Source organism: Diabrotica virgifera, chromosome 6 (genome assembly GCF_917563875.1).
Source record: "Diabrotica virgifera virgifera chromosome 6, PGI_DIABVI_V3a".
NCBI lineage: Eukaryota > Metazoa > Arthropoda > Insecta > Coleoptera > Chrysomelidae > Diabrotica > Diabrotica virgifera.
Window position 1 is genome coordinate 244,045,571 of NC_065448.1, and position 26,730 is coordinate 244,072,300.

General features: G+C 32.5%; 1 protein-coding gene across 3 annotated transcripts in view; it reads left to right on the top strand.

Annotated features, from left to right (window-relative positions):
• Positions 1-26,730, top strand: part of LOC114336520 (ADAMTS-like protein 1) — a 1,384,970-nt gene that overhangs the window by 1,216,661 nt on the left and 141,579 nt on the right. For all 3 annotated transcript variants that reach the window (XM_050655007.1, XM_050655009.1, XM_050655008.1), the window contains one exon: positions 17,046-17,306. In XM_050655007.1, coding sequence (XP_050510964.1) covers positions 17,046-17,306 — 261 coding nt within the window. The remainder of the gene's footprint in view (positions 1-17,045; positions 17,307-26,730) is intronic.

A 26,730-nucleotide genomic window follows, 5' to 3' on the forward strand; every position in this document is an offset into this window, starting at 1 on the left:
CAACTTTTATGTTAGTGCAACTTTTCTGGAAAATGAATACTTTTAAAGTTATAATCAAAAAACGAAGAAAAAAATCGAATTTTTCCTTCATTTTTTGGCATTTTGATTATTTAAACAATGTTTCGGACCTTTTTGAGTGGGAGGATGACTCAATTATTATTATATGAGTTATTTTCGCATTTTTTGCAAAAAAATATGAGTCACCGCTCAACGTCCAAATGTACTAATATGTTTACAGATGCGTCCTGGTCTATTAAGAAAATGCTCTCTTGGTTCCTATTGGTCATAGAAGGTTTCTTTTTTAAGATTGTGTTTTTGCATCTTTTCGGTCAACCTACATATAAACGTGTGACAAAAATATAAAAGTTATAATAAGTTTTTATAAGCGAAGAAGCATATATTTTAATAACAATTTTGAAAATATTTTGAAATTTTTTTAATATTTTTTTTGAATGATTTAGGAATAAAAACAATTAACCTAAATAAGGGATAATCTCTCAGTTAATCACTCGTTTAATATAGTAAATATAAAAATTCCCCATCTAGAATAAACTCCGATATTAAAACTGGGGGAAATAAAAGCCAAAGACATAAAATTTAATTTTTGTGAAAAATGGGATATTTCTCGCATAAATAAAAGAACGCCTGAGGAAGGTGACGGGATCAAAGCCAACGTGACTGTGTTGAATTAAACGCCTGCAGCAAGGTTTACAAGTAGTTTATATTACGTACATTTTTAATCAGTGCCGTACCGACGTTACTACAGGAAATTTTCAAATAAGCAGGAAAATCTTTTTGAATCGAAATAAAATAAAACCAAAGTCGGTCTTTTAATTTTTATTTAACGCTTTTCTTTACTTCAATAGTTTGCATCAAATCTTTAGACGTTAATTTGACTGACTTTTCTTCAACGCAAATGAATGAAAATTTGCAAATATATGCATTCGCGGGAACAATACACGAATAGTCAATAAAAAAATTTATGTTTATTAATTGTTTAAATAAAAAAAACGATTTTAATGGAAAATGCTTAAATTCTCTTGTTTTTTACAATGTAGAAACTTGAAACTTTTATGGATTGTAGCTAATGATATGAACTATACATACTTTTCACTTTTTACGTTAATTGTTTACGTTACGCTTCATAAATAAACAATAAAGTTTCAAATTTTGAACGCTAATATATTTGTTTATATATAAATCGGCATTTATTCGTGCCAAATTTCAATACGATACGAAACAAAACTTCAACCAAAACACGAATTCAAAAAATTCGTGTTTTTATCGTTGACTTAGAAAAACAACCGGTAGAGACGTTCTGTGCTACAATTAACATTCGAATTTGTTTTGTCGTATTAATTAATTAAACGCTTTTCTTTAGTTCAATCGTTTGGGTCAAATCTTTGGACGTTAATTTGACTGCCTTTTCTTCAACGCAAATGACTACAAAGCAGACATATGCATTCGCGGGAACAATACACGAAAAGTCAATAAAAAATTTTTTGTTTATTAATTGTTTAAATAAAAAAACTATTTTAAAGTAAGTGCTTAAATTCTCTTGTTTTTTACAATGAAGCAACTTGAAACTTTTATGGATTGTAGCTATGATATGAACTATACATAATTTCACTTTTTACGTTAATTGTTTACGTTATGCTTTATAAATAAACAATAAAGTTTCAAATTTTGAACGCTAATATATTTGTTTATATATAAATCGGCATTTATTCGTGCCAAATTTCAATACAATACGAAACAAAACTTCAACCAAAACTCGAATTCAAAAAATTCGTGTTTTTATCGTAGTCTTAGAAAAACCACCGGTAGAGACGTTCTGTGCTACAATTAACATTCGAATTTGTTTTGTCGTATTAATTAATTAAACGCTTTTCTTTAGTTCAATCGTTTGGGTCAAATCTTTGGACGTTAATTTGACTGCCTTTTCTTCAACGCAAATGACTACAAATTTGCAGACATATGCATTCGCGGGAACAATACACGAAAAGTCAATAAAAAATTTTTTGTCTATTAATTGTTTAAATAAAATAGCTATTTGTATAACAAGGGAGGAAAGTGCTAGTTTTCCTCCCGAGAATGAAGTTTACTGCCCGACGCGTAGCGGAGGGCAGTAATCATTCAAGGGAGGAAAAGGCACTTTACTCCCATGTTATACATATGGTTTTTCCACCTTCCTCAAATAACAAGTCATTTTTTGCATTTTTACTTAATTTATTTATATAACTAACCAACAAAATTTATTAGAACTAAAACAAACAAGTAGGTACAATATAACTGTCAACTGTCAAATATAAGTCAAATTATTAATGTAAACATTGTTAAATCAGAATAACAATTTACTGTTTTTTACCATTCTGCAAAATACAGAGTGTTTTTAAATAAACGTTAAAATGTATAGATACTTACGTAATAAAAAATAGATATTGTACAGGGCGTCGATAAGTTATATTTCATGAATGAAATACCATGACGTCACTTTTACTTTTCCTCCCTAGGGAGGAAAAATATTTTCCTCCCTAGGGAGGAAAAGTACAACTTTGCTCCCTACAATCAGGTCCGGAAAAGTATACTTTCGGTAGAGGTAGGTGGAAAAAACTATTTTAAAGTAAGTGCTTAAATTCTCTTGTTTTTTACAATGAAGCAACTTGAAACTTTTATGGATTGTAGCTATGATATGAACTATACATAATTTCACTTTTTACGTTAATTGTTTACGTTATGCTTCATAAATAAACAATAAAGTTTCAAATTTTGAACGCTAATATATTTGTTTATATATAAATCGGCATTTATTCGTGCCAAATTTCAATACGATACGAAACAAAACTTCAACCAAAACTCGAATTCAAAAAATTCGTGTTTTTATCGTAGTCTTAGAAAAACCACCGGTAGAGACGTTTTGTACTACAAAATTAACATTAGAATTCGTTTTGTCGTATTAATTAATTAAACGCTTTTCTTTAGTTCAATCGTTTGGGTCAAATTTTTGGACGTTAATTTGACTGCCTTTTCTTCAATGCAAATGACTAAAAATTTGAAGACATATGCATTCGCGGGAGCAATACACGAATAGTCAATAAAAAAAATTTTGTTTATTAATTGTTTAAATAAAAAAACTATTTTAAAGAAAATGCTTAATTTCTCTTGTTTTTTACAATGAATAAACTTGAAACTTTTACAGATTGTAGCTAATTATATGAACTATACATAATTTCACTTTTTACGTTAACTGTTTACGTTATGCTTCATAAATAAACAAAAAACTTTTAAATTTTTTCCGATTCCGACTACTTTTCATGTTTGTACATCATAATATGTTTTATACATATTTTAATAAACAAGACGATATATTTTAATGTTTGAAAAGTGTAAAACTAAACAGTAAAAAATAAAAAATATAAAGGAAATATTTTTAAGAAACGCTTTTTGTTAGTTACGAGTTATTAAAATATAGTGACATATAAAAAAACAACTAAAAGCAAAAAATAAAAAAATGGAAAAATCTAACACATTAATTAAAGAAAAGCGTGGTGCGAAAACCGTTTATTCGATGAAGACGCGCCATGCTTTTCTTTGACGAATGTGTTAGATTTTTTCAATTTTTTTTTATTTTTTGCTTTTTAGTTAATTTTTTTATATGTTTAATTTTAGTCACTCGTAACTAAAGAAAATCGTTTCTTAAAAATATTTTTTTTATATTTTTTTATTATTAGTTTCCTGTGGAAAATTAGAAAATCAGGAATATGAGAAAATGAGAAAATAAAAATAAATATTGTCTAGAGCTAGTGCCGCTTCCCTTCCGTGTCAACCAGGACTTCCATTTTTCACGATCTTCCCAGTTTTCTTCTTCCAATCGTTTCTTTGATATGACTTCATCGACTTTATTTTTCCATGATCTTCTCGGTCGTCCCCACATTCTTGTTCCTCTTCGTCTCTATTCTGCAACCTTGTTTATGCATATATTTCTGCTCTACGTGCGTAGTCGTACAATTTTAGTATTCGTTCATCTATATAGGTATTACAGGGCATTCTTTTCCTTATCTCTTCATTTGATATCCTTTCTCTTCTGGACAGGCTACAGCATCTTATCCAGTATTCCAATTAGGTCGCCAGAATGTTCCTTTTTTTGTTTATGACCCACTTCTGCTGCATATGACATTCATATTTTTTGGAGTATTGTACGGTATATCATTTTTTTTCTGCTTTTTCCTTTGATGTTTTTATTCCGGATTAAATTATGGAATTGTCTTAAGCAAGATCTTGTTTGTCCCAATCTATTTTTTATCTCTTCTTCTTTTATTGCGTTTTAGGACATTATAAATCCCAATGATTTAAATTTCTTCGTTTATTTTATTTCTACGTGTTCTTCTATTTCCAATTGTTTAACCTTTTCCTCCGATATTGCTATGTATTCTTCTATTTTCTTCAGATATATTTTGAAGTCCGCCTTTCTTTATTCCTCTCTTGGCTTTGTTAGTATAAAGATATAGTACCATAGTAGGTATTGTGTATTTAAAGATACCCACCAGGTGGACACCAAGGTGTTGTGTCCGATGGAGTGTGAACGTAAAATAAAACAGGTTCTGCACTCACCTGATCAATTTCTGTCTAGAATCTGTAACGTTGTTTGTTTTCATTTTTATGCAAAACCAATTTCAAAATGAAATTATAGCAGTTAGAGGTATTTTAAATGGAGAGCCCCTCAAGGGCAAATCGAGACTAAAAAATAATAAAGAATATTAAGTTTTCAATCTAATGGCATATAAAACAACATAATGTTACTCTACATCCCACCAGACTAAAAACAATGAGAACCTTCTCTGGTTACACCTCCGAGATTTCTACAATTTGCAAGCCATAACAGATGCTGAGACTAAGGAAGATGAGGAAATTTTACAATTTATAATTCACGTCCCATCTGCTCAGCGCGGTAAAGTTTCAACGAGAATGGTTCCCTTCGTACTCCAATCAGAGTAAACATATAAATCAAAAATGAATAACCATTTTCAACTTCGTTGCAAAACGAAAATACAGCGGCACCATATTCTAGTCCAATCACAGAGTGCAGCAAGCACCTCTACCTGTTTTGAAACTTATTAGTCTCTCATCAGGAGGCACACATGCTGTTGTATCAGTAATATCCTAAAACTACCAATAAGAAAATTGTTGACTTTGGTTGAGGCCACAGAACTTATTAGAGTTTAAGGAAAAAAACAAGGTATGGTACAAAGGTCTTATAACCAAGTAAAATGAGTGAGAAATAATTTCGACCACGTCCAAGTAATCTGTTAACCGAGATACACTAGTACCAAGCGGCGCCGCTAGGAGAACACTCCAATAATGCGTCGCAGATTACTTATATGAAACGTGGTCATTTTGTACTCTAAAACCGAGTAAGGTATGACAAAAAGAAAATATAAGTAATCTGCGACGCATTATTGGAGTGCTCTCCTAGCGGCGCCGCTTATTACTAGGGTATCTCGGTTAACAGATTACTTGGACGTGGTCGAAATTATTTTTCACTCATTTCATTATTCCCCGTTAGAGGATAGTCTAACCATACTCCGGTGCAAATATTTTAATATTTGCACTTCTCTTCGTTTCGTTATGGTTCAATTCAGTCTTCTTGTAAAGCCTCTTTGACAAGGAATAGATTCCGAAACATCAGATGTCAGAGGATGGCAAGAGACTCGAATTGAATCAAAACGAAACGATTATTTTCTTATAACCTAGTGCCAGAAACTAACTAGATTCGTCTGATTTAATAATAAGAAGAAGAAGGGGTATGACAATAAGTTCATTACATATTAGCATCGAACTATATAGGAAAATATCCTATTAATAAAGTGGGGAGATAGTGTAACAAGAAAAAAACGGAAGACATGTGTTAGACATGCCTTACTGAAAGTCGAACACAATATAAGGAATAAAGACTTTTCTCTCAAGAGAATGCACCAAATAAGGGACAAGTATTTTATCCTGAACCTGTGCAAGATGTTCGATTTGATGGCGTAGAATACTGGCCCTTACATTAACAAAATCACACAAGGTGAAAATGATGTATAAAGTCTTACTCTAGAATAAAACGTTCTAAGTGTAATGGTTTTTTATGTATAAACAATGATAAAAATGATATTTTACTTTCCATGCACAAAATTAAATTGTTCAGTAAATAAACATATTTCTTTCTTCTTCTTCTTCTTCTTCTTCTTCTTCTTCTTCTTCTTCTTCTTCTTTTAATAGGACTATGTCCTGTTTCTTTTGTTACAAGCTCTGTTGCGATCACCATCGTTTTTTGGGTTTTCCTATGGGTAGCTTGGTGTTGAGCTTCTGTGTCTTCGCCCATTTTTCCATACGTTTATGGTCCATCCGACCTACTTGGTCTCTCCACATGCGTTAGTCTGCTCTTGTCCACGTCACTATGTCTTGAGATGAACAATAGCGTATTTCCTATTATACTCAATTTTCTACCGGATCACCATATCAAAGTGTTATAAATGGATAATTCAGGTACCACCAAGGCGAGATAATTGCAAGTAGGATCAATTTTTTAATTTGGAGACTCTAGGATGTAAAATTTTTTAAAAAGCTGTCTAAAATAATTTTTTCTTCTATCATTTTCTATAACGTAATTGCTTCAACAATATTTATTGAAAAAAAAAATAATTTGGGCTGGGAAGGGTTAATTATTATAATTTATTTATCACCAATGCAACACATGAAAAATACTCTTTTCTGTCAACTACCAATAATTATGATGTAATTTTTTGAAATATTTTCTATATTGCTAAATCGTTGAAATTGGTGGTGTCCTTAAAATTCAATGCTCGTACCGCAGCTGCTTGTTTGCTCGAAATATACATGTCTGCGACAGAATCTTGTCCTTGGTCTTGAAATTACACCTAAGCGGAAGACTTTCACTGATTTGGTACAACGCAACTGACCAAGTTCAAGGACAAAATTCACACGCAGCTTTGGCGTTTCCGTCAGAATGATTGTTTAATTTAATTTACAAAAAAATCTAAGATTAAAATAGAAAAGAGTAAAAACATGTTTTTTTAATAAATTACGCCTTGTTTATATTCCTGTGTCACCTGATATGACGCTGAAACTGTATTATAACGGATTAAGTGTAAAACAACGGTGTAAAAATACGCAGGATGAAGAAAAACTTGCGTCCAAAGTAAAGTTGCTTTGGTCTGTTTTTAAACCAGGAAGAGTAACTAAAATTTATCACTCCGTAATGCTTGTTTGTAATTGGTCCAACCTCAGGCAAGTTTACTCCACTGTTATGAAATTTTGACCCTTTTATGAAATTTTGACACTTTTGGCGTTTCATAGGTTAATTAAAGTATATCGGCGATTTCTTGTGTTTTCTGTGTCATTCCTTTAATTTTTAGATTTTTAGTTTGCATTTAAAAAATATAAACAGCTGTTTTTAGAACTCTTAACAACGTATTAGTATAATATAATAGATATTATTTATAAAATACCGTTATTACCCCTTTCTAATTTTTCGTCTAAACGTTTTTTATACAGTAGCTTTACACTCTCATGGTTTAGACTGTATATACAGAGAGAGTCTGTAAAGTGGAATAAATTCAATATCTCAAATACTAATTGTTTTTTTGGAAAATGCTCAGACCCGTCGATTAGTATTTCAAATTGTCCTTTTTGACATTCAATAAAAATGTATACAGGGTGTCCCAATTTAGAGATATGACGTCATCGTCGATTTTCTTAAATGGCAACACTGTCATTTTGATAGCTAATTTGATAGGGTTTGTAAAGTTATACATAACTGCAAAATATCAAATTTTTATTCTCTACCATTTACAAGATAATAGAAAATAACAAAGTTATATCTGTAATTTGGAATATATTCAATAATTAAAATACTACCTGTTTTTTTGAAAAATGCTCAGACCCGTCGATTAGTATATCAAATTGTCATTTTTGACATATAATAATAATGTATACAGGGTGTCCCAATTTAGAGATATGACGTCATCGTTGATTTTCTTAAATGGCAACACTATCATTTTGATAGCTATTTTGATAGCGTGTGTAAAGTTATACACATCTGAAAAATTTCAAAATTTTATTCCCTACCATTTACAAGATAATAAAAAATAAAATTATGAAGAACAAGAAGTAATCAAATAATAATTGAATTTATTTATTTCAATTAAGCAAATGCTCATAACGTTGCCCATTGACAATTTGACAATAATTGAGGGCAACATTATGAGTTTTTGCTTAATTTATTGAAATAATTAAATTCAATTATTAGTTGATTACTTCTTTTTCATAACTTTGTTATTTTTTATTATCATCTAAATGGTAGAGAATACAAATTTGAAATTTTGCAGTTGTGTATAACTTTACACACCCTATCAAAATAGCTATCAAAATGACAGTGTTGCCATTTAAGAAAATCAACGATGACGTCATATCTCTAAATTGGGACACCCTGTATACATTATTATTATATGTCAAAAAGGATAATTTGATATACTAATCGACGGGTCTGAGCATTTTTCAAAAAAACAGTTAGTATTTTAATTATTGAATATATTCCAAATTACAGATATAACTTTGTTATTTTCTATTATCTTGTAAATGGTAGAGAATAAAAATTTGATATTTTGCAGTTATGTATAACTTTACAAACCCTATCAAATTAGCTATCAAAATGACAGTGTTGCCATTTAAGAAAATCGACGATGACGTCATATCTCTAAATTGGGACACCCTGTATACATTATTATTGAATGTCAAAAAGGACAAGTTGAAATACTAATCGACGGGTCTGAGCATTTTCCAAAAAAACAATAAGTATTTGAGATATTGAATTTATTCCACTTTACAGACTCTCTCTGTATATTGTACCGTACTTGTTTTATTAACTGATTTGACTCGATGTGCTCTCTTTTTCTTTTTCATATCTGTTTGGGAGTACCGCTTTAACTTTTAGCAGATGATGATGTGTCCCACATTGTGGCCCTCTGGCTGCTCGCACATGTATTTTAATTGCAGTTCTCTGTCTTACAACGCTATAATCTATTATAGATTTCAGATTTCTGGTCTGTTGTATCCAGGTGTACTTATTTATATTACGGTGTGGATAAAATCCATTTAATATTTTTAAATTATTTTGTTTGCATGTTGTTATTAATCTGGTTCCATTATCGTTTCTAGTATTTTCACCGTGTGCTCCTACCACTTTGTTGTTCAATTCCCGTCCAAATTCTTTTAACGAACAAATTCAAATTCTTCGTCTTCTTCTGGTAGTACTGTCTCCTTTAGTGGAGGTTTGCGACAACACTGGCAAATCTGTCTCTCTCCAATGCGGCTCTAAACAAAGATGTTGAATCAAAGTCGGTCCAATCTCTGATATTTCTAAGCCATGAAATCTGGTGCCTACCGGGATCCTGTTTTCCTTCAATCTTAGCCTGGATGATCAGTTGCGCGAGGTGGTACTTTTCGTTTCTCATTATTTGTCTCAGGTATAATAGCTAATTTTTCTAACTTTGGTTATCTTTAGTAGCTCACTATCTGTACCTACTCTCCTCAGAACATTTTCGTTGGTGGTGGGGGTTGTCCAAGGTGTTTTCAAGATTCTTTTATAAAGCTAGGGTTAAAATGCTTCTAACTTATTCATCGCCGCAGAAATTCTTCATCATTCTGTGAAAAATAATAATTTGAAAAATTAAACTTGAAACAAACAGCTCACCACTCCTCAACCTATTCAGTTAAAAACTTTAAAGTTTAGACATATAGTAAAAGCACATCAATTGAGAAATTCACTTTGCCGACACAGCTATAATGACATTAATTTGTAATAAATTTGGTGAAAGTATTGAAAACAAAAGTTTTCCAATGTTTTACTGTTAGGTTTATATCTATATTTGTCTCTATTATTATGGCGTTTTAGCAGGAATTATACATAGTCGTGACCAGGTTGCTATTACTGCAGACAATTGTGTTTAGAAATGAGTTGGTTGCATTATTTATCAGTGTATACGCTTTTGTAATCCGGTTCAGTGGTTATCTAGAGCTATTTGACGTCATGTTAACCTGTCACACCCAATATAATTTGAAATCCTGTTTATTCGCTTGTGAAAAATGCTTTGAAAAATCTTTTATAAAATATTCTTGACTATACCCACACTACTAACAAAGTATTAGTATATTATTTAGTGTGTGAAAACTGTTGTGCTTTATTCAACGGTATTTACGTGTTTGTTTCATTAATGCTATTAAAGTTTTATTATGCGTATTAAATTAAATTACAATAAAAATACGATGAGAGGTAAAAGAGAGGTCAAAGAACTGCATGTGCAAAATTCCCTGTGAATGCAACAATGTCTATGTGGGACAAACTGCAAGATCACTAAGCGACAGGATAAATGAGCATGGATCGTACATCAAAAACGATGATTTCGACAAATCAGAGATATGTAAACATGTCTTGGACAATGAACACAGAGTACAATGGAAGGATACATCAATAACCATGAAAGAAACAGACACGAAAAATAGAAAAATCAAAGAAGCAGCCGTCATCCTCCTCCAAGAAGATTTGTCAAATATATTTAGTTAATACGCAAAATTATTTAACGAACATACTTTCTATCATCATCATCAGTGGTGCTACAGATCTAGGTGAGCCACGATTCTTTATTGTGTATGGTCTTACAGGTGTGTGAGTGTGTGTCTGTATACAGAGGGATGTGATTCTTATATTATTCAATGTCTTAATTATCTCGGAAACGGCCTGCACAATTTTTATAGATTTTAATAAGTAACGGTCTTGTGATGCGGCCGATATTATGGTGATATTTTCATTGTTGTCAAATCTTCCGTTTTTCTGAAAATCTAATGAACTTTCTTATTTCAAATGAAATACCCTGTATATTTTTTGCGTTTTGAACCCATTAAGAAATACTGAGTATTTTTCATGTAATCGTCGCTAAATGCCATAATTTCGAAGTTATTGCTACATTTATTTTAACAATTTTTTTTAAATAATTATAAAAATTATTTTTTTCGACTACGGCAGTTTTTATTTTAGGTTTTTGGATCATTCCAAACGAAGAAGATCTGTTGTAATTTTTCTCTTAAGAGGAAAAGAACGTTTTGACGCCGGTCAAAATTTTCAATGTACACTGGGGTGCAAAGTTAACCGGACACCTTAAAAATTAGTCATTTTTGATGTCTCGAATTTCCTAGACCTGTTGTCCGATTTAAGTGTTTTTTTAATATGTTATATCCTTATTCGTTAACAATATCGCTGTAATAATATTGTTACTAAACGGTAAATTTTCATTGAATACCGGGTGTACCAATGACACTGTGTTTTTTCTCAAACTTCGCATCACCCTGTGGAATATTCTAGCATTTATAAAATACTGAAATTAAAATCCAACTATAGATTCATGTTTTCTCACCATTCTGTTTTTTTATTCATTCGCTTATGTTGGACCATAAAAAAGTTAAGTACTTTAACAATTACCCATGTTTTTCATGAATACAGGGTGTTTTTAAACAAGTGTGGCAAACTTCAAAGGCTTTATAAACTTATGTCCGCAAATCCTTCGTTTCCGAGATAGGGGGTGTTGAAATTTTTCTTACAAACTGATGATTTATTTATAGCTTTAAAACCGCTTAAGATATGCAAATGAAATTTGGTGGGTGTTAAGACGTAGTTATTGTACATTTTTTGACATACAAGTAAGAATTTAATATTTACCATTGGAGCGCATACGGGTAATATGAGCGGTTATATTACCCGTATGCGCACCAATGGTGAAAATTAAATGCTTAATAATATGTCAAAAAATGTGCAATAACTACTTCTTAAAACCGACCAAATTTCATTTGCATATCTCAACCGGTTTTAAAGCAATAAATAAATCGTCATTTTGTAATAAAAATTTAAACACCCCCTATCTTGGAAACGAAGCATTTTCGGACATACCGTTTATAAAGCAAACTTTCATAATTTTTTTAGCAGAATTTCCCCTTAAAATTGGCCATACTTATTTAAAACACTCTGTATTGATGAAAAACATGGCTAGTTATTAAAGTACCTAATTTTTTTAAGGTCCAATGTAAGCGAATAAATCAAAAATCAAAATGTTGAGAAAACATAAGGCTATAGTTGGAATTTAATTTCAGTATTTTATAATTGCTAGAATGTTCCACAGGGTGATGCGAACTTTTAGAAAAGAACACAGTTTGATTGGTACACCCGATATACAATGAAAATTTAACTGTTTAGCAACAATACTATTACAGCGATATTGTTATCATATTATATCAAAATCATATATTGACATCAAAAATGACCCATTTTTAAGGTGTCCGGTTAATTTTGCATCCCAGTGTATTTTAAATGTAATCTTTTTTTTAGAATCCGATGAAAACTAATAGATAAGTATTTTTGAAAAATTTAAACACAGAACGAAAGATTACTTTATTACCGAGGGCCGAAAGTCCCTTAGAATGAATAAAAATGTTCCTTTGAATTAGATATTTGAAATTAAAAATTAAACTAAATCTTCTCTTAGATTTTCACCCCTGTAACTTATTAAAATAAACAATATAGAAGCTTTCAGGGACTTTTTGACCTTGGTAATAACGTAATCTTTCATTCTGCGTTTAAATTTTTCAAAAATACTTATTAGTTTTCTCAGAATTCAAAAAAAATGAATCCCATGTAAATAGCATCGAAGGCGAAAGTTCGTACCCATCCTCTTAAGTTGATCATTTTTTAGTTATAAACAATTTAATACTGAAAAAAAATAACGATTTTCAGGGCTTAAACACACGAGTAAAAAATACTATTTTTGAAATTACAAAGTACCTAAGCTGCTAACAGACCAACCACTTTTTGAAGTAGAAGGAGGCCGCAGAAAGTCGAGCGTTCGTGGTTGTCTGTCGCTACTTGAAGTCGTCATTTAACAACAATGCAAAACCAATTACAAAAAAACTCGAAGATGTACCACAAGGTTATTTATTATTGTTAAAAAACATATAAAAGGACGCGTTTCGGCTTTAAACAAGCAATCATCAGCTTAAATACAGGACAAAAAACAACGGAGTGACCAGAAAAACAGGAAGGAGGAAGAATCAGCTAGTTTACATTATAAAATATATAGATGTACACATTTCTTCATTAATAATTAGCTATTAATAGCATTTTGTTATTATTGTATTGTAAAATCCTCAAGAACTTCCGCATGTAGAGGAACCATCATGTGAGCCGGTCAGGTGTGTACAATGTAAAAGTTATTTCCTTTTCACACGGGCGTTTTCTGACTGCACTGTAACTTTCGACGTCGGTTATCGCCCCTCTCGTCGTCGGCTGACTTCTCAATAATTGTAGCGAATCTCTTTTCACACGAAACCACTTTTAAACGCCGCGCCAGTAGCAGCGACAAAAAGTACAAGCGTGCAGGGCTGCTTTATCCATTAGGCAATATAGGCAGTTGCCTAGGGCGGCAAATTATGAGAGGGCGGCAAAAATACTGTACAAAAAATATTTGTATATAAAAATTAAAATCGAATAACATTTAAGTACATCGTACATCCATCAATGGAATATAAGTGGGCATTCATTTCTAGAAAACAAATTGCCATAGAAAACCATTTTCTTAACACTATTCATTCAAAAAGGACATAAGTCGTAAATTTAGGGACTATTGGGAGTATTGGGATTATTAAAATCCTTTTGGGTTATTCGTGGTTGAAAATTTGTTATTTTCATTGAAAAATGTCGCCTTTTCGGACGCTTTTTTGCGAACACCTTAAAAATTATGCATCTAACGAAAAAAACTATATAAAACATTATTGTAGCTTATGAAAAATCAAAGAGATTCGTTCCTTCATAAGTGTTCTAGTGATAACATAGAAAGAGATATGGTAGGTGAAAATAAATTTTTTTTGTGCATGCTCAAATGGGTGTGTTCAACTTAATCACAGAGAAATGGTCGATTTTAAGGGTATAATGCTATCCATATCTTTTGTAAGTACTGCCTGAAAAGACCTTTAAAACGACCGCACTGTTAAATTTCGATTACATTCAAACTAAGCGAAATATGCTGCAACAAAAAAGGATGACTCATTTATTTTAAGATAAAATGCGAAGTATGTATATTTTAACCCCTCATCCACCAGATTTAAATGCATCGTTTTGCTTCTACAATACCTACCTGTTACTATAGTGTTATTTCTATGTTCAACAAATTGGACGGGTTTAGAATGTATGGTTTTTGCAAAAAATAAGATCAAATTATAGAGAGCATTTTTAATTTTTTTTTATATCTTCCTTTTTCTCCATGTAACTCGAAAATGATAATGAGATACAGTAATGAAAGAAAAATAAAATTGTTATCTAAAAGAAAACCTACATTTTTGTAAGGTATTTTTTTACGTATGTCTTATTACTTTCGAATTACATGGAGAAAAAGGAAGGTTTTTAAGAAAATTTAAAAATGCGCTCTATAATTTGATCTTATTCTTTTCAAAAACCATTCATTTTAAACCCGTCCAATTTTTTGAAAATAGAAATAACACTATAATAGAAGGTATTCCAGAAGAAAAACGATGCATTTAAATTCTGGTGGATGAGGGGTTAAATATAATTTTAATTTTTTCTTAAAATACATTAGTCATAAGTTTTTTTGCACCATATGTCGCTTAGTTTGAATGTAACCGACATTTAACAGTTCTCGTTTTAAAGGTCTTTTCAAGCACTACGAAAGGTGTTCGTAGCATTATACCCCTAAAATCGACAATTTCTCTGATATTTTAAGTTGTATACACCGATTTAAGCATGCACCAAAAAAAATCTTTTTTCACCTACCATCTCTTTTTTTATTAAAACTAGAAGATTTATGAAAAAATTAATATTTCTGATCTTTAATAAACTACAAAAATGTTTTATATAGTTTTTTTCGTGAGATGCACAATTTTTATGGTATTCCATAAATTTCCATACCATTCCATAAATGCTATTCCATTTATGGTATTCCCAAAAAACAGTCTCCGAAAAGTGTCATTTTTCAATGAAAATGGCAAATTTTTAACCACGAACAACTCAAAAAGTATTGAGTTTTCAAAAAAAATTTATAAAACAGTTATTGCTTAGAATTAGGTTCTCTGACCACTTCCGGCGTTAGTTTGATAAAAACAATTTCCACCCCCGAGAACGGGTGGGAACCACTCCTAAGTTAAAAGCGTCATAGGATATAGCGTAGACTTTGTTTCTTGAGCTATTCCCTACTTACAATAAAAATATCAAGTAAATTGATGCAGTAGTATGGAATTCGGGGCCAAATACCCTCACTGACTGCACTAATAGATACCTACATCATTCATACATGAATGCATTCACTTAAAGGTTCATTTGGATACCACAATAAAATCACCAATCACCAATAATTGACATATCTAAATATTTAAAGAAGAGTGGATTGAAAGATATTTTCCATAATTTTGATAGTGCTTTGCGCATTTATTTGTGCCTCCCAGTTGCCAACCAACGTGTCCGCTGAAAGGTCATTTTCGAAAATATCAAGAATTTAAAATAGTCGTGAAAACAATTTCCGCTCAAGTATGACGCAAGAACTTCTTAACAATTTGTCGATTTTGTCCATAGAAAGTGACGTAACAAAGGCGATAAATTATGACAACGTTATAGATGGATTTTTTTTCCAAAGAAAAATCAAGACAGAAATCTGATGTGATCGAACTGGAATGACAATTTTTATGTATTCTGATTTAAATAAGAAAATCTACCTGCAATTTTTTTTCGCAAAAAATGGTACATGCTTGAAGGGCGGCTAGTAGAGAATTGCCTAAGGCGTCAATGGACCTAAACGCGGCCCTGCAAGCGTGTTTGTTGATTTTGAAAGCAGTGTTGACAAAAATGGAGCCGTTCGACACATACACTTTCATTGCTACAGTTCAAGCCAAGCCTGCAAGTGGAATTCCACAAGTGATTCATATATCAACAGAAATGCAAAGGCAAAAGCTTGACTGTCCAAACTATGAACGGTGTTTGACAATGAAATGCACCCAAAGTTTACGTCGTTTCCTTCCTTGTCTGCGCTTTTCAAGGAGCAACAAAAGCAATGTTTCTTCGTTCGAATTCATAATTAGTGTGCTTGTACAGACTGCATTTATCTCCGCTGTGGCCGCTTATACACGAACCACTTTTTGAAGTCAAAGTCGGCAGCAAAAAGGCGCTGACTTTTCTCTAGTATCGGCGTTTGCTGTTGTTCTGATCGACTTCTTTTTGTAATTAACAGCAGCGACAAAATTTGATCTGTACAAGCAGATGAATTATGAATTCAAACGAAGAAACATTGGTTTCGTTGATCCTTCAAAAGCGCAGACAAAAAGGAAACAACGTAAATTTTGGTTGCATCCCATTGTCAAATACCGTTCAAGTTTGGACAGTCTTTTGCTTTTGCAGTCCTGTTGCTATATCAATCACTTTTTTAATTCCAAATCGCAGGTTCAGCCTCAACTGCAGCAATAAAAGTGTATGTGTCGAACGACTCCATTTTTGTCAATACTGCTTTCAAAATAGACAAACACGCTTGTACTTTTTGTCGCTGCTACTGGCGCGGCGTTTCAAGGTGGTATCGTGTGAAAAGAGATTCGCTACAATTATTGAGAAGTCAGCCGACGACGAGAGGGGCGATAACCGACGTCGAAAGTTACAGTGCAGTCGAGAAAAGGCCCGTGTGAAAAAGAAATGCGTTTTGCATTGTTAAAAATGACGACTTCAAGTAGCGACAGTCACAGACAGCCACAAACGCTAGATATTTTGCTGCTGAATTCGACTACAAAAAGTGGTTCGTCTTTAAGCTGCCAGAGATTCTCTATTGTACGATAAATATACATAATAACATTATTAATTTGTAATGTATTTGCTATGTGCTTTATGTACTAGTGCTGTATGTACTAATGTATTTGCAGGAACTTAGAATAAGATTTTATTTTTGTTTCAGCCATGTCCAGACTCGCACGAATTTAGAGAAGATCAATGCGCTGCCTATAACACAATTCCACTAAATGGGTTGCTCTACGAGTGGGTACCGCATTACACTGACGATGGTCCTTGTGCTCTAACTTGTAAGGGAAAACCAATCGATCAAGAGGAAGCTGATGAGGACTTTGTGATGATAGTCGAAACTTTATCGAAGAGAGTTCGAGACGGTACCAGATGTCGTCCGGGTAGTTTAGATATGTGCATTGAAGGAAAATGTCAGGTAACTATTTTTCATAAAATAATATGTAATAATTTTTAATAAAATAAAATAAGTCATATTAATAAATGTTAAATATATTAACCTTTAACTACACGCGCTGGCGTATTTTGTACGCCAAATAAGAATTTTTAAGAATTCTACTGCAAATATATTTAAAAATTTAATTTCTGACCTTGTTTATCTATCTAACCTATCACTGGAATGTGCTTTATATTTGGTTTTAGTTTCGTTATAATCAGCGTTCTAGGTAGGTCGTAATTTACAGCTGTTTTTTATTTGCTGTTCCCGGTGGTGGACAATATACGCTACGATTATAGTAGTATAAGTAGTAATATAAGTACATCTTTCAATTGTTTTTTAGTCATTATTACACAAAATATATTTTTCTTTATCAACAATACTTTTTTTCTCATGTAAAAAATCATATTTCAAATATTTTTTATTATTATTAATTTTATTCATCGTAGAATCAGCTTCCAGAATTAAAACCCAATGGGTCTGGATCCCGCGTATGAAAAAAAAGTTGATTAATAGCAAGCTGAAAATTTGTTAATAGCTTAAGGGTGTCTAGTCTGATAAACTTTGATATATGGGAACACTGGAACAGGGGCAGTTTTAATTGTGGAACAGGTTAAAAATTTGGAACGATCAGACCACGAAAACGGCACGTTTATTTTGTCCGACAGAAGAGACTTAAACTCTCCGAACAGAGATTATACTCTCATGCAAAAATCAGACTGCTATTTATCACCTGTCATAATTCCTGTCATTCGACGTATTCTAAATGTTCCACTCGTTAAAACGCCGATTTGGTGATAAATAGCAGTCTGATTTTTGCATGAGAGTTTAACCTCTGTTCGAAGAGTTTAAGTCTGTTCTGTCGGACAAAATAAATGTGCCGTTTTCGTGGTCTGACCGTTCCAAATTTTTAACCTGTTCCACAATTAAAACTGCCCCTGTTCCAGTGTTCCCATATATCAAAGTTTGTCCGACTAGACACCCTTAAGCTATTAACAAATTTTCAGCTTGCTATTAATCAACTTTTTTTTCATACGCGGGATCCAGACCTACAATTGGCTTACTGAGAAGGAACTCAAAGTATTCGCTGATGCTGAATAAGGTTTATAACAAACAACTAAGTGTATTTTTTCAAAAAAAAAATAAACAAATCCGCTGTTTTAAGTGTATTTTCTTGTGGTGTATAAAGTACGCCACGCGTGTTGTTATGTTATAAATTGAGGCGCGGGTAGTTAATGGTTAAACATATGTATACTAAATTTACAAACAAGATACAGTAGAAATAAACAAACCAAGACACGTTAAATGCTACTAGGAGCACTCCCGAATCATAATTTACAATGTATACACATTGTAAATCCCAAATTATTATTTCCAAAGTTTACACATTGTAAATTATGATTCGGGAGTGCTCCTTGTAGCATTTAACATGTCTTGGTTTGTTTATTTCTACTGCATCTTGATTGTAAATTTAGTATAGAGTTATCTATTCAACTTCTTCTTCTTCTTCTACGGCACTACAGCCCAAATTGAGCCTTGGTGTCCTTTATTCTTTGCCTTCACCCTTGTTTGTGTGTGGCTGCTCTTCTCCATACACGGTCTCCTAAAAGTGCTTGTGCGTCGCTTCTTACTGTGTCTTGCCAGCGCTTTATTGGCTTTCCAACCGGTCTCTTTCCGTGCATTCTAACATTCAGTGCTCCTTTTGGTAGACTATCCTCTCCCATTCTTATCACAGGTCTGGTCCATTGCAATCTTTGTATTCTAATGAAGTCTGACAGAATGTTTAGTTATGTTGATAAAACTCGTTGTTGTATCGAATTCTAAATATGTCGTTTTTCCTCACAGGTCGTAGTATTGTCTTTAGTATTTTGCTTTCAAACGTGTAGAGATTGCTTTTGGATATTTCTTTCAGGACCCATACTTCACTGTCATAGCATGCTATTGGTCGAATTAACGTTTTATAGACTCTCATTTTTCTATTTCGGTGGACACTTTTAGAGCGAAATATATGGGAGAGGGCAAAATAAGCTCTGTTTGCCTGCGTTATTCTCTTCCGTATTTCTCTATCTTCTGATCCATTGGCATATATTTCTACTCCCAGCAATGTAAACTTTCCAACCGTCTCAATGTCATCTTCATGAATAACGTTTTGTGGGACTATATTTTTTCTCGTCTGTATAATTATTTTTGCTTTTTCTGTGCTCCTGTTGATGTTCTACTCATAATATTAATATCGTCGGCATAAGCGGTCTGTTGAACCGTTCTGTTCTTCAGTAGGTTTCCTCGTCCAGTTTACATTTGCCTGACCGCATACTGCAGTGTTACGTTAAACAATGTTGGGGCCAGCCCATCTAGGACTTCATATCTGCATAGGCTCAGCAGGGACTGAAGCAGGGCTTCAGTCCCTGCGATATTTTGAAAAAGGTTGTTAGTTTCGGTTTTGTATTCGTACATATGCCTAAGTTTCATCCATTGTGGCTTTAATGAGTCTAAGTAGCTTGTGTGGTATTGCCAACTAGTCAGTCCAAAAATACGGTGTTGATTCCTATTTTTGGTTTATTGTTGGTAATGGGATTCGCCTCATCATTATCATCCAACTTTCTGCATCCAAAGTTGAAATTTTCCTTCCCTTTTTTTCCAGTTCCCTCAGTCTCGAGGTTCCTGCATCCAATTCTCAGCGATTTTGACGTATTTTGTCCATCGTGTAGGTGGTCTACCTCTACTTCTTCTGTCTGCTCGTGATCTCTGTACCATATTTTGGGTCCACCTCCCGTTGTTCATTCTATTCGCTCCAAATATATGTTATTCGCTCTATGACATATGTGACGCTTGTCCTTCATCTGATTTCCTCTTTTCCAACCCTGTTTCTGAGAGTCAGTCCAAATAGTAACCTTTCCATTCTTCTTTGCTCCATTCTAAGTTTGGTTGCGGTCAACTAAGGAGTTTCGGTGCCGTAAGTCCGAACGTCTTCTTTTTCAGATAAATTAGCATGTTGATCTTGTTTTAAAAAATTTATGTTCAAACTTCAAACCAACTTGTACACACATTTACTTGGTGTCTGTTTCTGTTTTTGTTTTGTTTGTAGTTTTTTATTATTTTTTGTTTTTTATTGTATTTTTTTATTTTGTATAAGCTTTGTCCACAAATTGGTAAAATTTTTTGACAATAAAGCATACCTTACTTACAACTTCTTGACACGTGGCATCTAACTTAGTAAGCAAAGTTCTAATCTCTTTAAGGTTGTCTCTTATAAGAACTATGTCATCTGCAAATATAACTGATTTCTTCTATTGGTCTGTTCGATGTAAGATTTGTCACAGTCCTCACACGAGGGTTCTTGTAAATTCCCCTTGATTTTCCAATGCAACTATTGTTTTCACTATTATTTTTTAATTAATTTTAATATTGTTTTTACTATCCGTTCATTTATGTATGAGTAGCTTTTTCTTGTAGGTGTCAAATTCTTGTTTATTAATATAGCTATACTGAAAATATTTCTTCTAAGTTTTTGTTTTTTTTTTTAGTATTTATTATCAGATAACTTAACAAATAACTTATCAAAAAACCTCATATACAGTGAGCACATAAAGGTTGGAATAAATTAATAAATTCATTTTCTCGATAATGAACGATTTTGGAAAAAATCCCGAAACAGGTCAATTTTTATTTTTTAATTGCGACTTTTTGGCATATATGTCATACTAGTGACGTCACCCATCTGGGCGTGATGACGTCATCTACGATTTTTTTAAATGAGAATTTAGGGGTCGTCTGATAGCTCACTTGAAAGGTAATTCAATTATCTATTCAGTAATATAAACATTAACATAATTATTTATACAGGGTGTCCAAAAAAATGTTTTTGAATTAAATTTATTGACTTAAAAAGAAGAATGTGTGTAATTTATTTAACTCAAAATACATTTTACTCCTATCAGAAAACAGGAAATAATGTTTATTTGACAAATAAATATTGTTTTTTGCTTAAATTCAGTATCAAGGAAGCCACCCACCTGCTTCCTCTTGACAGTTTGAACATTTAATTTATTTTGAATTAAATAAATTACTTGCATTCTTCTTTTTATGTCAGTAAATTTAATCCAAAAAATTTTGGCCCCTATTCCCATTAAAAAAAATCATCGATAATGTCGTCACTCCCAGATGGGTGACGTCACTATTATGACATATATGCCAAAAAGTCGTAATTTAAAAATAAAAATTGATCTGTTTCGGGATTTTTTTCCAAAATCATCCATTCTTGAGAAAATTAATTTATTCCAACCTTTACGTGCTCACTGTAATACCCCGTAATATCTTTATGTTAATTTAAAAAAAAAACTGTTCAATACAGAAACAAAAATCAGTTTTCCAGAAACGTCAATCTGTTCCAATAATAAACAAGTGGAGTACTTCTTTCAGCAAACCCTTTCAGAGTATGAAATATTCAACACCGAGTATATGGCAATAATGAGAGCGAGCTAACAAAACCATTTCGTTTTTTGTCAGGGATTGACACCCTTGAGACGAGGGTGATGAATAAATGAGAGGTTTGAAGTGTATCGAGAAGTAGGACAGCTCCCGCCATAAGATGCCGGATGCATTTTCCGACATTTTCACACTTTCCCTTTTCCACATCGCTTTTCACGTCGCATCGCTTTTCTATCGTCATTTAGAAGCTTCTTTGGCTTCAGATAAGCTTTCTTTTCCTTCTGAAATGTTTACTGTAGCCACAATACGGAACAATAAATATTTCAAGAGGCCATTGGAAGAAAATAAGTTTTAGCTAATAAAACTTTTTTCGAAAAGAAAAGAAATGTATTGATGTGTACTGTCAAACTAAAATATGTATAAGTGGTTTTACTAACACATAAACGTAGATTGTTAGACATTAGTTAGTTGCGTGAAAGTTTTCTTCAGATGAAAAATTACTGAATTGAAAAAAATTAGAGTAAGTTTTCACTCTAATGGCATATAAAACAACATACAGTGAGAAAAATGAAAGAATACCCATGAACGAACATATAAAACACGCTGTATTTTCCTGTCACCGTGTCACAAAGAAAATTGCCCAGCGCAAGTACATGTAATAATAATTATTACATGTACTTGCGCTGGCCAATTTTTTGTGTGACACGGTGACAGGAAAATACAGCGTGTTTTATATGTTCGCTCATGGGTATTCATTCATTTTTCCTACTGTAATGCTATTCTACATCCCACCAGAATGAAAACAATGGGAACCTTCTCTGGTTACACCTCCTCCGAGGCTCCTCTGAAAAAAATTACTTGAATAAAATACCTTCTCAACAAGTGATCAGATGCTAGGGAGATGTGCTTTTTCTAGTCGATTTTAGATGTGCCTTTGGCAGTGTAGACAGAAACGCACCATACAAAGTCATGGTAGAATTCGGTATACCAATACATTTATTTAAATTAGTAAAAGCGACTCTCTTAACAGTCGAGTGTAAGGTTAGAGTGCAGAAGTATCGGGAGGGTGCACGGAGTATCGGGAACTTTCCAAACACAAATAGGACTTAGACCAGGAGATAACCTAGGAAAGGGAGATGATGGAAGCATTTATTGCGATAAAAAAGCCGGCACAAAACATTGACCTAAACATTAACGAAATAAAAACCAAATACATTAAGACCAGCAAATCGACTGGCCAAAGAAACCTACAATCTGACAATAAGAGACTATAACATCGAAAGAGTGAAAAATTTTACATATCTAGCTTCACTAGTTACCGCAGATAACAATGTCAGTGAAGAAGTTAAAAGAAGAATACATATTGCTAATAAAATATATAATGGACTAATTAAACATCTAAGATCTAACAACATCACAAGATAAACCAAATGCAAAATATACAAAACCCTGATAAAACCGGTCCTTATATATGGATCAGAAATATGGACACTGTCGAAGAGCGATGAGAACCTATTAGGTACGTTTGAACGAAAAATCCGTAGACAGATATATAAGTGGGTGAAAGATGACGTATGGCGCAGAAGATATAATATTGAACTATACGCAGCATACAACGAACCCGACGTCATAACATCCATAAAGATCGGACGTCTGCGCTGGATGGGCCATGTTAAACGGATGTTGGAGACTGAAACACCAAAACATATAATGAGGCAGATACCAGTAGGGAGAGGGTCAAAGGGAATACCCACACTTAGATACATGGAACAAGTGGAACAAAATCTGAAAACACTTAAAATTACCAACTGGAAAAACAAAGCAAGAAACAGAACATAATGGCGGAAAATCCTAAAACAAGCCAGAACCCACAAAAGGTTGTCGAGCTACTGATGATGATGACGATCATTTGTAAATAGTTTCTTACAACTGATATCTAGGTTATTTTAATATCTAATATTTAACTCTTAAAAATATGGTAGTTTTATAACAACTACTCTATACTACAGTTATCAGTATGCTACAATTATGTTATTGTATCTAATGATAACTGTAGTATATAAATATAGTAGTAGTTATAAAACTACGATGTTTTTAAGATTTAAATATTTATCTCTTAAAAATATCGTAGTTTTAGAACTACTACTATATACTACACTTCTTAAATTATCTCAATATAACTAAACTATCCAAAAACATTTAGGGCAGTCAATGAGGGTATGTGGCTCCGAATTCCATCCTACTATATCGATTTACGTGATATTTTCACAGTAAGTAGGGAATAGCCCAAGAAACAAAGTCTACCCTATGCCGATGTGTGCTTTTGTCTTGGGGGCGATTCCCACCCCTTCTCGGAGATGGAAAATTTTTTGCTTAAATAACTACGGAAGTTGCTAGAGAACCTAATATTAAGCAAAAACTGTTCTATATTTTTTTTTTTTCGAAAACTCAATGCTTTTGAGTTATTCTTGGTTGAAAATTGGCCATTTTCATTGAAACATAACACCTTTTCAAACGGTTTTTTCCGAATAACTTAAAAACTATGCATCTATCTAAAAAACTATATAAAACATTTTTGTAGCTTATAAAATAACAAAGAGATTATTTCTTTTATGAATCTTCTAGTTATAACACAAAAAGAGATATGGTAAGTGAAAAAACTTGTTTTCTTGGTGCATGCTCAAATCAGTGTATTTAACTTGAAATAACAGAGAAATGGTCGATTTAGGTGTATAATGCTACCAATAACTTTTGTTGTGCTTGAAAAGACCTATAAATTAAGTAATATTAAATGTCGATTACATTCAAACTATGCGAGATAAACTGTAAAAAATTTGATGACTGACGTATTTTAAGAAAAAAATGAGAAGTGTATTTAACCCCTCGTCCACAAGAAGTTAAATGCATCGTTTTTCTTCTACAATACATTTTACTATAGTGTTCTTTTTATGTTCAAAAAATTGGGCGGTTTTAAAATGAATGGTTTTTGAAACAAATAAGATCAAATTATTGAGCGCATTTTTAAATTTTTTTGTTGTTGTTTTCTGGAGCAATTTTTGAGAGTCTATTCTCATCCATTCGTCTTACATGGTTGTACCACATCCTCTTGCGCTGCCTACCCCATCTTACAATATTTTTAAGTTTGAATTGCTCTCTAATGTTTGTATTTCTTACTCTGTCTCTTCTTGCTTTCCCCATTTTAATGTAATAATATGTATTTTACTGTCTGCGCCCCCGCCCCTAATAACCCTTAGTAGTTATTAACGGATTTATGCGGATCTTCTTCTTCTTCTTCAGGTGCCAACTCCGCTACGGAGGTTGGAAATCATCATAACTATTTTAATTTTTGAGGCAGTAGCTCTAAATAGTTGTTTTGAGCTGCATCCAAACCATTCTCTCAGGTTCTTCAGTCATGAAATTCGTCTTCTTCCCATGCTTCTTCTGCCATATATCTTTCTTTGCATTATGAGTCGCAGTATGCCATACTTCTCGCCCCGCATCACTACATGTCCGAGATACTGTAGTTTTCTTTCTTTAATTATAAGTTCAATTGTAAACTGAACTTACAATTATTTTCGGGATATATTAGTCTAAATAAAAAAATGTTGCAAAATATACAATAAATTGTTGTGCAGCTTGAAGGTCCACTAAAATAAATATTAAATTTTTAATTACTACGAAAGACCAGAGTTCCTTTGTAAAACAACAATTCAAAAAGAAGTTTGCAAAGTTGAATCGTTTTCCAAATATTTGAGGAGTCCTAACAGGATCTTATTAAACGAGCAAAGCTGGTGTAATTAGTTTGACAACAACTTTGGGTATAAAGTTGTAACTTTTGCAGATTCAATTAAACATTGCAAACTCTAATTAGGTTTCTAGAGAATCTGCAAAACTAAAATATGCAAGGTGATCCGTTTTGACTTCCTTTTTGGAACTTATAATTTTAATGATACAAAGCGAACATTCGTTTCACTCCGAAATAAAATTTCATCAAACTTGTAAAAAAACATAGTTTGTATTTCGAAGATTGTTTTACTGAGAAGTCTCAGAAAACTATTATCGTAAAAGTTAAATACAATAAACACAAACCATTAAAATAAAAATTTTAATTTTTTTTTAACTTATTGAAGCTATGCTTCTTTATAGCCCGATCAAGGAACACAAAACTTTACGAAAACCTCCAAAAAAATTAAAGGAAGGATGAAAATTTGGGAATAAGTAGTTGACATTGTCTATTATTATATAAGAAAAACTTATATAAGAACTATAAGAACTATAAGAAAATACAATTCTACATCCCCTCCATGTTACAAAAATTGAGGGGAATGCCCCCTTCTCGGGGGGTGAAAATATACATTCAAAATAAGTCCGGAATTGGATAAAATAACTAATTCTAAGCAACTCTTGTTCTATAGAGTTTTTTCAAGGCAATACTTTTCGAGTTATTTGCGAGTAAAAATGTTCATTTTTAACAAAAAAAAACATACTTTTAGACGGTTTTTTTTTTCAAATAACTCAAAAAGTAAGTATTTTATCGAAAAAAATATTCTTAGCCAAAATATAGCTTATAAAAAATTGAAACAAATGGTGTATGCATACCGACAGTATGAAGTTAGTTGCTAAATTTTTCGAGTAACGTAAGTATGTATCAATGACCAATGCAAATCTTTTTCTTCTTACTTACTTACTTACAAAGGTAGAGGACTAAGAGGAATACCACGGATAAGATTTGTAGATAACAACATAAAAACGATAATTGGAAAAGTGGAAGTATATGTTATACATTACGGCAGTGGACATTATACGGCTAAGAAGAAGCATTTAAATATTCTCACAAAAGTGGTTCATTTGTGATTATCTCTATCTCTATATCTCTGTCGCATCTCGCATTTCGATCTCGATATTTTTTCGGTCGGTCCATTCCTCCTGATTTATGACCCATTCTCACGGTCAAAACTCACGGTCTTTTATTATTCAT